This window comes from Sycon ciliatum, chromosome 6, assembly GCF_964019385.1.
Source record: "Sycon ciliatum chromosome 6, ocSycCili1.1, whole genome shotgun sequence".
In the NCBI taxonomy this organism is placed as follows: Eukaryota; Metazoa; Porifera; class Calcarea; order Leucosolenida; family Sycettidae; genus Sycon; species Sycon ciliatum.
In genome coordinates this window covers 2249656-2267026 of record NC_088648.1, presented here as the reverse complement: position 1 = coordinate 2267026, position 17371 = coordinate 2249656, and the positions used below count along the sequence as shown (strand labels likewise).

The following is a 17371-nucleotide window of genomic DNA, read 5'->3' as shown; positions in this document are numbered from 1 at the left end:
ATTTGGCAACTTGTACAAGCAAAACTCACCAAACAACACTGGACAAGTATCCGTCCTGGGAGCCAACTGCAGTTACTCCTGCACCGGTGCGGGTAATACTTACATGTCCTCCCTTGTTAGTGGGGGGGGGGGGGGGGGGGTGGAAGGCGATTTCACTTTCTGGCAATTGCCTCACGGACTAATTGCTACGTTCGACGTGGCATGGCTTTGCTAATAAGAACTACAGTGTACTAACAAATATTCAAGCCCAGCAGAAAGGGCAGTAACCGGATATAAATCGGATATAAATAGAACACGTTTTGTGGACTTTGACTTTTACTTTCCGACTATACATCTTTTGGAGAAAACGAAATAATGCATGTATGTCGAAGAGAAAACTCTCAGCCGTCGTCGCCGATATTTGCCGAAACGATGCGATGAGTGGTTTTGCCCTCGTAACTTTCATGACAGTCAATCGGCGTTCAAGGCGCGGCACGTGTCACAGACAACAGAATTCCCTGATTGCGTCAGATGTTGGCAAGGATACACTCTTTCAAATTCAAACTAAGATTCCCGGCATTGACTGCGCTCAATACGAGCAAGGAGAGTGAGATAGCGGGTGGAGATCGATCTAGAGTGCAAGCCCCGTACTGAAACGCCTTCGCTGGCCTGGAAAACTGGTCCAGCACATTCTATGGGACTGAGTTTGCGTTCATAGTGTTGCTGTCATCAAGAGCTTTCCAAGAGAGCCAAGGGACCAAAGTTACGCCCAAGTGAAGGCAAAACTATAATTGATCTAGTGTCATAAAATTTGGTTCTAAAGAGACATAGACATCAGTAGGCATCAAAAGTCTTTCTTGTATACTGTAAACCGCCCAATATTCGCGTCACTAAATTTTCGCGATTTCTTAGAACCAGCGAGTTTGCAATGGCAAAAGTTCGCGAAGCACCGGGGCCACCTACATACACCCACTGTTGAAGCTTGATTTCACGCTGGTTAATATTCGCGTTACGCTCTTCTCGCGACAACAGCGAACATTAATCCGTCGCGAATATTAGGCAGTTTACAGTAAAAGCCGCGGTTTCTATGACTTTCTTGGTGAAATTTTGCAGGCTTCTATATGAGACAGGCGTCTATGCAAGACAGGTATTTCTATGTATGTCAACGCTAAAACCAGGCTTATGTGTGATTTGATGGGCCCAAAATTGCGGCTTCTATTCAAGTGCGGCTTTTATACAAGACTTTACGGTATCCATTATAGAGGTCAGAATGGTCAATACCGATTTTTCGCCTGAAAACGGTAGGAATCCAGGTGGTTTTGGGTAGTCCTCAACGGGTTAAAAACTTAAAAGCAATAGCCCAATATTCAAAACACCGCTCCTTTCCTGGCTATAATTATTTTCTTGAATAGAAGCCACCCTCGAATAGAAGCCGCAATTTTGGGCCCATCAAATCACACATAAGCCTGGTTTTAGTGTTGACATACATAGAAATACCTGTCTTGTATAGAAGCCTGTCTCATATAGAAGCCTGCAAAATTTCATTAAGAAAGTCATAGAAGCCGCGGCTTTTATACAAGACTTTACGGTAGGTGTATGTTGCGATTTTCAAAAATTGGATATCGTGTCCTAAAGTTTGATTCTAAAGAGACATTGACATCAGTTGGCATCCTCAGAAAAGTAAAAAGGATCACACTGTTCATCCTCACTATCGCTGCTCAAATATCGAGGGCCTCAGACAAGGAGACACTTGACAGGTTACGTGACTCGGCACTCTCAACAAAGTAACAAGTTAGTTTCAAATTCCAAATAATTTCTTGGTTGGCGCATTTTTGAGTATACTCAAATGTGGCCGATTGTCCACGGGACCGACGCGGATCGACTGAGACATGTCTCACCTTGACGAAGAATCAGATCGTACTCGTCTGAGCAACATATGAGCGACTTCAAGCACCTAAAATATATCGCAATTTTATAAAAAACGGATATACTCGTCTTTAGGAATCCAGCTATACCTAAAAAAAACCCGATATATTCGTCCTTCATCCTCAAAGGGTTAAGGCGTAGCCTTACATTTTTTGCCTTTTGGACTTTGATCTGGTTTGTTTTACCCGCACACACAATATCAGGCAATAGAGAGGTTCAGCTTACGTAATTACGTTAGTAAAACACATAGTTTACCTACGGAAAGTCTGCATGCGGATCTGTGTTCTGCAAAACAGAGTTTTCGAATCAAGTGAAACGGGGCACTGTAGGAGTGAGTCGTACATTTTTATGCCAATCCACATACTGAGCATCGTTATCGGAGCCCTATCTACTTACTCTACTTAGACAACTTTCCGTAAGCGGAGTGCAAACTCGCGAATTCACGTGTTTTCCCGCCCAATAACGTAAAGTTGCTCTCTAACAAGGCACGCTCGCTAAGACCGTAGATTGGCTGTGTACATGGTGAATATCACATGACCTGCCAGAATCAACAACCTAGCCAGCATAGTGTCCTAATGGACGCTGTTGTTGTGTTTTCTCCCTGGTCTTGTGCATCCTGGACAGATTGCCCTCAAAGTCTGACCGTGTTTCCTAACGTTAACTCTATAGCTCCCGATGGTGTGGTGACATGCGATGATGGCTATGTCTTGAGTTCATCTGAACTAGCCACTTGTGACAACGCGACTGGAGATTGGGAGTGGGATTTTGACTGTTTGCGTGAGTACATTTGTATGTACTAGTATGTTCTGATTCTTCCTTTTATGTTGCTGGCCAGTGCTTTGTAGTAAAACAATCTCAATTTGTGATACGTATCCTGTTTAACCCGTTAACCCACTGCACTGAATCTCATGCGCGGCTCCGAACGAAAACATTTCTCTTGTTCCAGTTCACCCTGATGATTTTCATCATCCTGGGTTCGTTGCAAAGATCGTGAAGAGGCGACTACAGTCCATCTCAAAACTATAGACGCGTAGTGTTTTGCATAATTCGATGGGATTTATTTAAATATTTTTAGTTTTTTTTCAGATTCCGTCTCTGCATTGCTTCACAATTCAATACTTTGTTTTCGCTACAATTGAAGTTTATTTTTAGGCCAGGTTTTCCGGTTTTACATGTAATTTCTGTTTTGAAGGTTTTGACCAGTTTGTTTTAAGGGTTTGACCAGTTTGTTTCGGATTTTGCTCCTGCTGAGACAGTGCTGCGCATGTAGACCATCGCGTGTACATTTGTGTACGGGTCCTGGTAGCCTCGTGGTTTCGATCCGTGATTTCCAGTACAAGTGTGGGGCATTCGAATCCCATCACGCCTCCTGCCTTTTTTCTCTTCTTTTCTGCATGTTTTGGATCTTGTTGGGTGAAATACAGTAGGGATGACAATTACATTTTTCTCTTTTTGATATGATTTGAGCCCCCCTGAAGAAACATCGTGCAAACATATCGTGCAAACATGTTAGTGGGCAGTATAGCGTAACTTGTAGTTCCTTGGTCCTTTTTTTTACATAATATGTATGTAATTCCCAGTCTCATTCAATAATAAATTTTTTCAAGTTATCACTTCCGGCTACCTTAAATTCTCATTAGGCGAAACACCACCAAAATAAAATCTAGATTCCGGGCAGAACCCATGTGAAATTGGTGCGGGAGTGGCGGGTGAATTATTCTTATTCTTATTTTTCCTTTAGGCTACACATTGTTTTTTCTATGTTTCTCGTCGGCAAATTTTACCATATTAAAGGTATGCGGGCGGGCAGGAAAAAAGCCAAGAAAAAAATCAAGAACAATTTCTACTGAAAACTGTATACATTTTGTATGCGTGATTCATAAGGGGCCATCCGTAAATATCGATAGTTTTTTCAATCCGTGAATTTTACACAGTAACCAGGACCCACCACCCACCCCCCTACTTTTTACGGAATAAAGTATTGATGACACATGTGGCCTTTTGGAAGATCTCCGACCTTGCCTGCGGGTCTGCGGAAAACGTCTCCATCCACTGCTTCTGTGCTTTGGTGAAAACGCAGATCGATTATTGGACGTTTCAACAGTCCACAAGGCCTCGATGACGGCGTAGTAGCCATCGTCGTCTTCACCAGGGCTGTCAAGCTCTTTGAAAAACTTATCTTTTTTGGCAGCTGTACCAAACAAAGTAGTCTGCTGTGCCATTTTCGTTAGGCAGCTGTACCAAACAAAGTAGTCTGCCGTGCCATTTTCGTTAGGCCACGCTCCACATGGGAACTGTTCCAACCATTGGCGATGTAGCAATTCTTCGATGTGGAGTTCAAATAAGAGCTGGACTTGACCCGGATTAATCAGGTATTGTGATACTTCGAATAATTGTGCAATAATTATACTTGTGAATAATATCTGACAAACTTCCCTCTTTCTTTTGCTTCAAAAGTTTCGATCTCCACTACATTTTTTGGAGACAACAATCTACGTGTACGTGTGGTTCGACGCACGCAGACCCACGCACACGCAGTACTGGGCGCCAGGTCCGCGTGTCATCGATATTTTATTTACTTTGAATTTCGGCTGCACCCACCACCCAGGTACGAAAATTTCACGGATTGTAAAAACTATCGACATTTACGGACGGCCCCTAAGACACTGCCGTACTACATTGTACAATCATGTAGTCCCATAGTACGTGATTGCATTATCATGGGATCTCTCGGTTTTCCTGCCGACTTGACTGACTCCCGACTGCCATCGGTTGAGCTTGCCGTATAAACCGGGGTTCAAACCATGCTTCTCCTCAAGGTATGCTTGTACGTCACACACATCAATCTAAACTGTGCAGTGCATACTGCCACACATGTACTGCGCAAGTACAGTGGATATCGGTTATAAAGTCATCGGACATAGTGATATACCGGCTATATTGATACAAAATGAAAATATCAAAAGCAAAACCAGAAAAAGCCAGTCAAATTATCATTATAACCAATATATCGTATATAGCGATAAATCGGCTATAAGGATACAGAATCACCATTCAAAACACCTCTTTGTGCAGAAAAATTATCGTCTATAGTGATAGCAACACACGAGTGTAAGCCATTGATGTCTCGACTTGGAGCCACATGTGTGTTGTCATAGGGTATTCTGGTCTGGCGCTTCCTGGATGATGCCTTTGGGCCAAGAAGTTCTTCACTCTAGACTGGAGAAGGTGCAGTAGCATCCATCACGTATCAGTACGCTACATTAGCGCGATCGAGTACCCACACGTGTATAATGTGTATGTATGACGCGCGCAGTTGAAAATCGCCTGTAGTGATATACCGGTTAATGTGAAAAATCAGAAGGGCACGTTATAACCAATATCTACTGTACCGGTACTTGCGCGTGTATTTTGTAGAAAGCTGCTTGCATTCAAATCATGCTTCTGTGTCACGGCGCGCTTCGAAAAATTGGCTTCTATTCGAGTCCTGCTTCTATACAAGTCATGCTAGTATACGAGACACTACGGTATGTGTCACCATGCAATGGTCATGTACTGGTACATGTACATACAGTCCGCATGTAAACTTAGCTATTACTTTTGCACCTAAAATTCTGTATCATAGAATAAGAACGAAACGGCTGTGTTCGCCAAAATAAGGACGGGCTAGGCTAGAACCCTGACACCCCCCCAGTTCTTTCGGCACCCGGCAGTGCTGTACTTGTTCCTACTGCACAGTGTAGCACACAAATTGCCAAATACGGGACCTCTCCAGAGGCAGCACTCATCTTTTTCTGAATGGACTGAAGACCCTTCGATTGTTGAATTTGAACAAGAATTGACATTTTTGCTACGTTACGAGACGTTAGTAGTGTTTATTGTCTCAACGAATATGGAGAACCCCTGTTTGTATTTGGCAGACCTGTTCCTTTCCATGAAAGGATCCCATAAACCCATGTTCGTAAAAAAACGTTACATTGGAAATCATGTGAGAAATCACCTTTTTTCTAGGAAAACCTAGCTTTGCAATTTTTGTTGGAGTGCTTAGTCCCAGTGACATTTCCCTACTTTCTTTACAATCCAAAGCGAGTTGGTTTGTGTTCCCGAAAGTTTCAATGCAATGCTGCAAGAGATTATGAAGATAGAATTTGAAACCTAAGGTACCTTGGGGTGCGTTTGGTTGGTACGATCTAGAACAGGATCGAACAGCTGGTGCACATGGAGCAGCCTCATGCCAACCAAACGGTACTCCAGAAACAGAGCACATTTTTTCACAAAAACTTGATGCGCGCGCGTGCATTCTTCATAATGTGTATAGGTCACCATGGTCACTTTGTACGGTACAACGAATCCAACCCAAAATCGTGTGCACGTGATCATTTGGGACCAAAATCGATGTTCCCGCCAGGTTTCACAGTGAAAAAGGGAAACTGCTCGGTCTGCTCCGGCCTCGAGGCCGGAGCAAGCAGAACATGTTCTGGCCGACCCAGAACAGGTGCAGTCCCAACCAAACGCGCTGTTCTGGTGAATCCTGTTCTAGTTCGTACCAACCAAACGCGCCCTAAGACTCCAAAAATCTGGAACTACTGGCGGTGCTGTCACTGCTCAAAGTAATGACAGAGCAAATGGCAGCCAGAAAGTTTGGACAAACGTTGGCAGCTGTGACGGTAAGACGGATTTCGCATCGCTCTTTTCTTTTTGAACGGCTTGTTTCGGATCTTGTGAGCACGGCTCTATAGAATTTTACATTGTTTTTGTTGTTTTCTGTGGAAAATTGATGTGTTCCAAAAAAATCCACTCTAGACCTGGTTTCTCCTTTTTTTCCGCATGCCACTGTTGTTGTTTTGTGCAGCTGTATGTACTTTGCCAACAGTTGCCAATAGTAGAAGCGTAAATGGAAGCGGTCATAGTGTCGGTGGACAGCACACAATGTACAGTGTTACTTGCAGTTTAGGATTCTACCTGTCGAACTCAGCGTATGCAAGGAACTGCACTTCGGCAGGAGGAGACTTCAATTCAGTGCCCACATGTCAAAGTATGTTTTCATTATAATTGCTATTGTTGTTGCGACTGGTGTTGGTATTTTTGTGAATGCCGTTTATAGAGGTGGTGATGGTGGTAGTTGTGGTGGTGGTTCTGGTAATCATTGCTGTCTTTGGTGGTGATGTTGCCGCTGCTGTTGCTGTTGGTCCGATTGATTTTTAACTGCTGCGACTATGCTCTGTGACTAGGTAGTACTATTTCCTATGGCTGTTGTTGGTGTTGCACTACTGCTGTTGCTTCTCTCGTTGTCTTTGTGATTCTCAATGGTGTTGGTATTTTTCACTGGTTCTTGTTTTTGTTTTTGTTCTTGTTTCTATGGTAATCCTTGCTGTGGTGTACGTGATTTTGAATACTTGTTTGAATGCAGGTTGCTCGCACTCTAATCTTGGAAACGTTCAGGAGATCAATGCCATTACTGGTGTAGTAACATGTAGCACTGCTGCCTTCAAATTGGACTCATCACCAGTTGCCAGATGCGCTGGAGATGGAGATGGAAAATGGCAGTGGAGTGTTGGTTCATGCACATGTAAGGGAGATGCTAATTAAACACTGTGTAATATATAAGCAGGATGTCTAGATGTTTCTTGTAAACAGAATCCGGAGAAAGGATTTTTTTCTTCTTCTCATATACCGTAGTGTCTTGTATTAAAGCCGGTCTCATATGGAAACCTGTCTTGAATACGAGCCTGATTTTCAAGATACACTGTCTGCACATAGGCCTGGTGACATACATAGAAATACCGGTCTTGTATACATGTAGACGCCTGTCTCATATCGAAGCCTGCAAATTTTCCCCAGGAAAGTCATAGAAGCCGCGGCGTTTGTACTCGGTTTTACAGTATGTGTGTCAGTGTGTGGGTGTGGGTGTCAGTTTGCGGTCAGTTTGCAGTCAGTTTGCGGTCAGTTTGCTGTCAGTTTGCTGTCACTTTGCTGTTAGTTTGCTGTCAGTTTGCTGTCACTTTGCTGTCATTCTCCTGAGTGGTTACCAACAGCCAGTGCACGCTGGAGTATGTGGTGTGATGTGTGTGGGAAAAATCAGACCAAGAAGTAGGGATTCAGTAACCAGAAAGAGTCATTTGATAGCTGTGTGGTGTAGACCAGGCTGAATAGTGGCGGTCAATTCTTCAGCCTTGCAAGCTGTTGAATGGTGATTTCCACTATAAATATAGTATACAACAACAATAACAACAAATGGTGCAATCCCAGCACAAGCTGCTATGGCTTCTGTTGTAGCATCGCAATGGTCAGTGTGCTGCTGAAGCATATAAAGCGTATTTATGAGGAGTGTAAGGCGCACCCAGTGTCGTTTGTTGGGCTGTGACGGTAGCCAATTGAGTCATCTTTCCAAGATGCCTTTTGCCGGAATCTCTCTCCCCCCTGTTGTGGGGAGAGCCGGATGACCAGTTTCCGGAAGTGAGCAAGTACAACTGGAAGTGGGTTTTTTTAATGTTTATGTTTGTTTGTCCATGATGTTGTGTTTTTGCATTGTTTTCAGTGTGTAAAGACCCAACCAACCTGCAAGGTACGATCAGTGATGATGGCATTGTCCAGTGTAGCAGTGGATATGTCCAGACAGCAAGTGGAACTACTGGCGGTGCTGTCACTGCTCAATGTAACGACAGAGCACCTGGCAGCCAGGATGTTTGGACAAACGTTGGCAGCTGTGATGGTAAGAAGGATTTCGCATCGCTCTTTTGTTTTTGAACAGCTTGTTTCGGATCTTGTGAGCACGGCTCTATAGAATTTTACAGTGTTTTTGTTGTTTTCTGTGGAAAAGTGATGTGTTCCAAAAAAAATTCCACTCTAGACCTGGTTTCTCCTTTTTTCCGCATGCCACTTTTGTTGTTTTGTGCAGCTGTATGTACTTTGCCAACAGTTGCCAATAGTAGAAGCGTAAATGGAAGCGGTCATAGTTTCGGTGGACAGCACACAATGTACAGTGTTACTTGCAGTTCAGGATTCTACCTGTCCAACTCAGCGTATGCAAGGACCTGCACTTCGGCAGGAGGAAACTTCAATTCAGTGCCCACATGTCAAGGTATGTTTTCATTTTCTTGGGAGATGAATGTAGCATAATTGAGACCCTTGCTCTTTCACTGCAGTCCATGCTCTGGGTTTCCCTGTATAACCTCGCGTACGTCCGAGTCAATAGATCTAGGGAAAAAAAAGAAAAAAATCACGGTTCACTTGCGACTCGGTTAGAATTATTTTTCAGCACCCGTAGGAATGCACCACCGTGCAATGTTCTAAAGCGCAGATGCAGCTCCTACACTGACAGGAGGTGAGTAGATCCAAGAAGTTAGTACGCGGTTGATCAACAGTACTTCACGGTAGGTACGGGCCCTCCCTGGCTATAATGAGTCTGGTTAGTACATAAATCCCATTAGTAAATAGTCAGGAATTCCGGGAATCAAGGTAATGGAGTATGCTGTGGAATTCAGGTTGCATAAGCAGGTGAAGCTGGTGTTGCTGGTGTTGCTGCTGCTGCTGGTGTTGCTGCTGCTGCTGCTGCTGCTGCTGGTGTTGCTGCTGCTGCTGGTGTTGCTGCTGCTGCTGCTGCTGCTGGTGTTGCTGCTGCTGCTGGTGTTGCTGCTGCTACTGGTGTTGCTGCTGCTGCTGGTGTTGCTGCTGCTGCTGCTGGTGTTGCTGCTGCTGCTGCTGGTGTTGCTGCTGCTGCTGCTGCTGGTGTTGCTGCTGCTGCTGCTGGTGTTGCTGCTGCTGCTGCTGGTGTTGCTGCTGCTGCTGGTGTTGCTGCTGCTGCTGGTGTTGCTGCTGCTGCTGGTGTTGCTGCTGCTGATGTTACTGCTGTTGCTGCTGCTGCTGCTGGTGTTGCTGCTGCTGGTGTGACTGCTGCTGCTGGTGTTCCATTTACGTATGCTATTGTCTGTGCACACAGCTTGCTCACACTCCAATCTGGATAACGTCCAGAGTATTGTCTCAAGCTCTGGTGTTGTTACCTGTGACTACAATGCCTTCAAATTGGCCTCGTCGCCACCTGCCTCTTGCAATGGCGTTGGAAGTGGAAGCTGGGAATGGACTGGTTCATGCGTATGTAAGTGGACTGGCTGTGTTGCAAGAATTAGGGCTGAGATGGCGGTTGCATTTTGAACAATAGCATGATCAAATCACTCAAGACCGCCCAAGATTGTGTTCTGGGGTTCGCAGCACTATGGAACAGTACCCTGGGCCCACGCATCGAGTCTTCACTTTGGAATTCACAATTGACCGCTTTCCCGAGTACCGTACTATTTTCCAGAGTATAAGCCGCACCCCATTTTTTACCACGACTTACAGATATCCAACCTATGTTACCGCCGTTAAATTGATCATCGGAGCAAAGGCTGCACTCCCCTTTTTGGACCAAGAAACTACAAGTTATACTATGCTGTCCCCTAATACCACCAGTTACTAAATAATCAGCTTATGCGGTAACTTTGCACGACACTGACCGACAAGTTGTGTGGAATGTTGCTTTACATTCTTGAATCTTGGTCTGACCTTATTGTCCAATGGTCTTGCCAGTATCGTCATCGACATGCATGAACATCCGCCAACGTCCTTCATAGCTGAAACTTTCAGCTCATGCTTATCTTGGTTGCGCTCACCTTCCCCTCCTTATGTTATTTCTGTTACTTAGAACCTTCCAAGTTGGAAGGCTGTTGGAATGCGCATCTAAGATGTGCTAGGGCTGTTAGCCAGTTAGTTGTAGAACGTCAGTACCATCGGTCAGTGTCGTGCAATGTTATCACATGAGCTGATTATTTAGTATCTAGTGGTGTTAGTGGACAGTATAGCGTAACTTGTAGTTCCTTGGTCCTTTTTCTTTTGTATAAATTGATCCTTGGCTCTCCATCCGAGTGCATTTCTCCTTTTTGGGGTTGAATTTTGAATTTTGAGTGTTCAAAGTGCCCCTCACACTCTGGAAAATACGGTATTGTGAAAGTCAACAGAAAGCTGAAGGGACTAGCACAAGCTGTCCTCCTTTCCTAGAACCTCAAGTTAAATATTATTTTGAGTTTGAGGCAATCTCCTCACGTCTCCATGCATGGTTTATCTGAAGTTTTTCGCCGAATTTCAACTTGCCGACTTGAGTGGCTTGTAGACTGGTGGTTACACGCAATACACACAATGGTCCATCCGTGCTGTTTGTTGTGTTGTGTGCCTGTGTGTCTGTGGGTTTTGTGGGTGTATGTGTCTGTGTTTGTGTGTATGTTGGTGTGTGTATGTTGGTGTGTGTATGTTGGTGTGTGTATGTTGGTGTGTGTATGTTGGTGTGTGTATGTTTGTGTGTGTATGTTGGTGTGTGTATGTTGGTGTGTGTATGTTGGTGTGTGTATGTTTGTGTGTGTATGTTGGTGTGTGTATGTGTGTGTGTGTGTGCATGTGTGTGTGTGTGTGCGTGCACGTGTGTGTGTGTGTGTGTGTGTGTGTGTGTGTGTGTGTGTGTGTGCGTGCGTGTGCGTGTATTTATCCAGTGTGCACAACGCCAAGCAGCTCCAATGCTAGAATCCTGTCCAACGGCACGGTGCAGTGCAATGCGGGATTCGTTCAGACGGCTAGTGGTCCTGTCCAAGCCCAGTGTGCTGACAGAGACAATCCAACACCGGCCGCATGGACCAACTATGGAACTTGTCAAGGTGAATGCACGTTTTTCAGCCTCGGTGTGTGCACTCTATGATCGTCTCGGTCAACACTCTGTGCACTACGCTGATCATGGGTAGATAGTTGGAAGCCAGGGACTAATGCTACTCCCCCTTTTTTCCTTTCTTTTTTTGACAAAGAACACAAACCCGGCTCAAGACAAAAAATAATCACAAGAAAGATAACAAAGTTGCATGCAGGGAGAACGAAGAGACGACTAGAACACAGAAGTTGACAAAACAAACAACTATTGAGTCGAGGCTGACTACTTGTATCCATTAGTGCAGCTGTGTAGGTGGGGCGTTGTGGACTCCTCCGATCAAAGGTTTCGGTATCCTTGCACACAACGCGCACCAGGGGGATGGGGGGGGGGGGGAATAAGAATGGCATTGGGGAATTGTATTAGCTGCATTTTGATATACATATCAAATACCGTATTATCTCTAATGTAAGCACAGTCTCCAATAATAGCACGTCTCCAATAATAGAACACCTTGGGGCAGCATTCAAAAAATAAAGTGCTCAGTCTCCATTATAAGCACACTGTGTAAATTCATTATCTGTACCGGCGAAAAAAACCCTGAAATGTGTGTGTCATACATGAATTTGGCATGGCAACATGCCTCTGAAATGAGATTGAAATAATAATGGAACAGTCTCCAATAAAGGAACGTCTCCATTAATAGCACGGGGCGGAGGTACATTGAAAAATAAAGGACCGTGCTTATATTAGAGATAATACGGTAATGGTATAATGGTCGCGCGGTGCAAACCTCTAACTAAAGACCACCTGCTACTAAAGACCGCTTTTGCTGGCACCAAGGGGTGGTCGGTAGTCACAGGTTTTACTGTACTTGCTTTTCGTGGGTGCACAGCTTCATACTGGTGAAAGCGTGTAGCAACTTCATTTCTGGCCCAATGCCGTTTGCTCCAGTTGTGAGTGGAAATATTATACGAGAGAGCTTGGAAGCTCAGGGCCCTACGCTATGCATTTTTGCCTTGATGACCTAGACAAAAAAAGCATAGGGATGTTATAAATTCTTATAAGTTTCTACTTTTTGTTTTTAGACATAACCTGGGATTCGAATCCGCACTATCGCCCTGCATGCATCCCCCAATACACTTCGCATACATACTAATTCTTCCAAGTTGCTTCACGTTATGATCTTGTATTTGAAAGCCCTATTTGAATATGCATTGTGGCCAGCCATCTTTGAATGTACGGTACGGTACGGGACAGGTACGGTCGAGGGTAATACGACACCGTCTACCGCCTTGATGACGGCAAAAAAAGAAAAGGGATTTTTCAATTCTCCTATTTTTTTTCAGGCATTACCTGGGATTCGAACCCGCACTATCGCCCATACACTTCGCATTCATACTCATTCTTCCAAGTTGCTTCACGTTATGATCATTCTTGCGTTTGAAAGCCCTATTTGAATATTGCGGCCAGCTGTATGTGGCCAGCTGTGTTTGATGGTACGGTTCGGTACGGGACAGATACGGGATAGCGCCAGGCGTGACACAAGCACACAAACACACAAACAAACAAACAAACACCAAATTAAAGCTGTGTGGACCCTGGCTAGCGCCAGACGTTACTGAAGTAACGTCTTCTGCATAGCTACGGGAATAAGGCCCTTCATATGCTGTGGAGGCCTTCTGGTAATTTCGATATCTTCCTGCTGTAGTTTATTATACTGTGGGTATGTAATACAATATTTGCCTGCACCTTTGCGGGTTCATACATGACTTAGGGTGGCACATACCCAAATCGGAAAATAAATACGGCCGGATTGATTTTGTCCAAAGAGCAAGCCATAATGAGAATAGGATTTCGGCTAGGTTTTGCCCCCAAAGCACTGAATTGGGGAAAAACCATGAAAATCCAGTCCGTTCACTCCACTTGCATAACAGTACATTTGCGGTTCGAACTCCAATTGAGGTACCTTTTTTGGACCCTTTTTCAAGTTTTGAATCTCGCGGCGCTGCACAGTGTAGCACAAAAATTGCCAAATACGGGACCTCTCCAGAGCCAGCGCTTTTTCTGAATGGACTGAAGACCCTTCGATTGTTGAATTTGAACAAGAATTGACATTTTTCCTACGTTAGTAGTGTTTATTGTCTCAACGAATATGGAGAACCCCTGTTTGTATTTGGCAGACCTGTTCCTTTCCATGAAAGGATCCCATAAACCCATGTTCGTAAAAAAACGTTACATTGGAAATCATGTGAGAAATCACCTTTTTTCTAGGAAAACCTAGCTTTGCAATTTTTGTTGGAGTGCTTAGTCCCAGTGACATTTCCCTACTTTCTTTACAATCCAAAGCGAGTTGGTTTGTGTTCCCAAAAGTTTCAATGCAATGCTGCAAGAGATTATGAAGATAGAATTTGAAACCTAAGGTACCTAAGACTCCAAAAATCTGGAACTACTGGCGGTGCTGTCACTGCTCAAAGTAACGACAGAGCCAATTGCAGCCAGACAGTTTGGACAAACGTTGGCAGCTGTGACGGTAAGACGGATTTTAGCATCGCTCTTTTGTTTTTGAACAGCTTGTTTCGGATCTTGTGAGCACGGCTCTATAGAATTTTACAGTGTTTTTGTTGTTTTCTGTGGAAAAGTGATGTGTTCCAAATTGTTTTCCACTTTAGACCTGGTTTCTCCTTTTTTTTCCGCATGCCACTGTTGTTTTTTTGTGCAGCTGTATGTACTTTGCCAACAGTTGCCAATAGTAGAAGCGTAGAGGGAGGCGGTCATAGTTTCGGTGGACAGCACACAATGTACAGTGTTACTTGCAGTTCAGGATTCTACCTGTCCAACTCAGCGTATGCAAGGACCTGCACTTCGGCAGGAGGAGACTTCAATTCAGTGCCCACATGTCAAAGTATGTTTTCATTATAATTGCTATTGTTGTTGCGACTGGTGTTGGTGTTTTTGTGCATGCCGTTTATGGAGGTGGTGATGGTGGTAGTTGTGGTGGTGGTTCTGGTAATCATTGCTGTCTTTGGTGGTGATGTTGCCGCTGCTGTTGCTGTTGGTCCGATTGATTTTTAACTGCTGCGACTATGCTCTGTGACTAGGTAGTACTATTTCCTATGGCTGTTGTTGGTGTTGCACTACTGCTGTTGCTTCGCTCGTTGTCTTTGTGGTTCTCAATGGTGTTGGTATTTTTCACTGGTTCTTGTTTTTGTTTTTGTTCTTGTTTCTATGGTAATCCTTGCTGTGGTGTACGTGATTTTGAATACTTGTTTGAATGCAGGTTGCTCGCACTCTAATCTTGGAAACGTTCAGGAGATCAATGCCATTACTGGTGTAGTAACATGTAGCACTGCTGCCTTCAAATTGGACTCATCACCAGTTGCCAGATGCGCTGGAGATGGAGATGGAAAATGGCAGTGGAGTGTTGGTTCATGCACATGTAAGGGAGATGCTAATTAAACACTGTGTAATATATAAGCAGGATGTCTAGATGTTTCTTGTAAACAGAATCCGGAGAAAGGATTTTTTTCTTCTTCTCATATACCGTAGTGTCTTGTATTAAAGCCGGTCTCATATGGAAACCTGTCTTGAATACGAGCCTGATTTTCAAGATACACTGTCTGCACATAGGCCTGGTGACATACATAGAAATACCGGTCTTGTATACATGTAGACGCCTGTCTCATATCGAAGCCTGCAAATTTTCCCCAGGAAAGTCATAGAAGCCGCGGCGTTTGTACTCGGTTTTACAGTATGTGTGTCAGTGTGTGGGTGTGGGTGTCAGTTTGCGGTCAGTTTGCAGTCAGTTTGCGGTCAGTTTGCTGTCAGTTTGCTGTCACTTTGCTGTTAGTTTGCTGTCAGTTTGCTGTCACTTTGCTGTCATTCTCCTGAGTGGTTACCAACAGCCAGTGCACGCTGGAGTATGTGGTGTGATGTGTGTGGGAAAAATCAGACCAAGAAGTAGGGATTCAGTAACCAGAAAGAGTCATTTGATAGCTGTGTGGTGTAGACCAGGCTGAATAGTGGCGGTCAATTCTTCAGCCTTGCAAGCTGTTGAATGGTGATTTCCACTATAAATATAGTATACAACAACAATAACAACAAATGGTGCAATCCCAGCACAAGCTGCTATGGCTTCTGTTGTAGCATCGCAATGGTCAGTGTGCTGCTGAAGCATATAAAGCGTATTTATGAGGAGTGTAAGGCGCACCCAGTGTCGTTTGTTGGGCTGTGACGGTAGCCAATTGAGTCATCTTTCCAAGATGCCTTTTGCCGGAATCTCTCTCCCCCCTGTTGTGGGGAGAGCCGGATGACCAGTTTCCGGAAGTGAGCAAGTACAACTGGAAGTGGGTTTTTTTAATGTTTATGTTTGTTTGTCCATGATGTTGTGTTTTTGCATTGTTTTCAGTGTGTAAAGACCCAACCAACCTGCAAGGTACGATCAGTGATGTTGGCATTGTCCAGTGTAGCAGTGGATATGTCCAGACAGCAAGTGGAACTACTGGCGGTGCTGTCACTGCTCAATGTAACGACAGAGCACCTGGCAGCCAGGATGTTTGGACAAACGTTGGCAGCTGTGATGGTAAGAAGGATTTCGCATCGCTCTTTTGTTTTTGAACAGCTTGTTTCGGATCTTGTGAGCACGGCTCTATAGAATTTTACAGTGTTTTTGTTGTTTTCTGTGGAAAAGTGATGTGTTCCAAAAAAAATTCCACTCTAGACCTGGTTTCTCCTTTTTTCCGCATGCCACTTTTGTTGTTTTGTGCAGCTGTATGTACTTTGCCAACAGTTGCCAATAGTAGAAGCGTAAATGGAAGCGGTCATAGTTTCGGTGGACAGCACACAATGTACAGTGTTACTTGCAGTTCAGGATTCTACCTGTCCAACTCAGCGTATGCAAGGACCTGCACTTCGGCAGGAGGAAACTTCAATTCAGTGCCCACATGTCAAGGTATGTTTTCATTTTCTTGGGAGATGAATGTAGCATAATTGAGACCCTTGCTCTTTCACTGCAGTCCATGCTCTGAGTTTCCCTGTATAACCTCGCGTACGTCCGAGTCAATAGATCTAGGGAAAAAAAAGAAAAAAATCACGGTTCACTTGCGACTCGGTTAGAATTATTTTTCAGCACCCGTAGGAATGCACCACCGTGCAATGTTCTAAAGCGCAGATGCAGCTCCTACACTGACAGGAGGTGAGTAGATCCAAGAAGTTAGTACGCGGTTGATCAACAGTACTTCACGGTAGGTACGGGCCCTCCCTGGCTATAATGAGTCTGGTTAGTACATAAATCCCATTAGTAAATAGTCAGGAATTCCGGGAATCAGGGTAATGGAGTATGCTGTGGAATTCAGGTTGCATAAGCAGGTGAAGCTGGTGTTGCTGGTGTTGCTGCTGCTGCTGGTGTTGCTGCTGCTGCTGCTCCTGCTGGTGTTGCTGCTGCTGCTGCTGGTGTTGCTGCTGCTGCTGCTGGTGTTGCTGCTGCTGCTGCTGGTGTTGCTGCTGCTGCTGGTGTTGCTGCTGCTACTGGTGTTGCTGCTGCTGCTTCTGCTGGTGTTGCTGGTGTTGCTGCTGCTGCTGCTGGTGTTGCTGCTGCTGCTGCTGCTGCTGGTGTTGCTGCTGCTGGTGTTGCTGCTGCTGCTGCTGGTGTTGCTGCTGCTGCTGGTGTTGCTGCTGCTGCTGGTGTTGCTGCTGCTGGTGTTGCTGCTGCTGCTGGTGTTGCTGCTGCTGCTGGTGTTGCTGCTGCTGCTGGTGTTGCTGCTGCTGATGTTACTGCTGTTCCTGCTGCTGCTGCTGCTGGTG

The 17371-nt window shown here is 44.8% G+C and overlaps 1 protein-coding gene across 3 annotated transcripts in view; it reads left to right on the top strand.

Moving 5' to 3' along the window:
- The window catches only part of LOC135819142 (uncharacterized), a 93379-nt gene that overhangs the window by 5931 nt on the left and 70077 nt on the right, over nt 1–17371 (top strand). For 2 of the 3 annotated variants that reach the window (XM_065332299.1, XM_065332301.1), the window contains exons 3-13: nt 2530–2682; nt 6758–6940; nt 7316–7474; nt 8444–8617; nt 8804–8986; nt 9845–10000; nt 11424–11585; nt 14292–14474; nt 14850–15008; nt 15978–16151; nt 16338–16520. In XM_065332299.1, the coding sequence (XP_065188371.1) occupies nt 2530–2682; nt 6758–6940; nt 7316–7474; nt 8444–8617; nt 8804–8986; nt 9845–10000; nt 11424–11585; nt 14292–14474; nt 14850–15008; nt 15978–16151; nt 16338–16520 (1869 nt within the window). Of the gene's footprint in view, nt 1–2529; nt 2683–6757; nt 6941–7315; nt 7475–8125; nt 8362–8443; nt 8618–8803; nt 8987–9844; nt 10001–11423; nt 11586–14291; nt 14475–14849; nt 15009–15977; nt 16152–16337; nt 16521–17371 lie in introns of those variants that run through there. The other variant, XM_065332300.1, reaches the window with a different exon arrangement.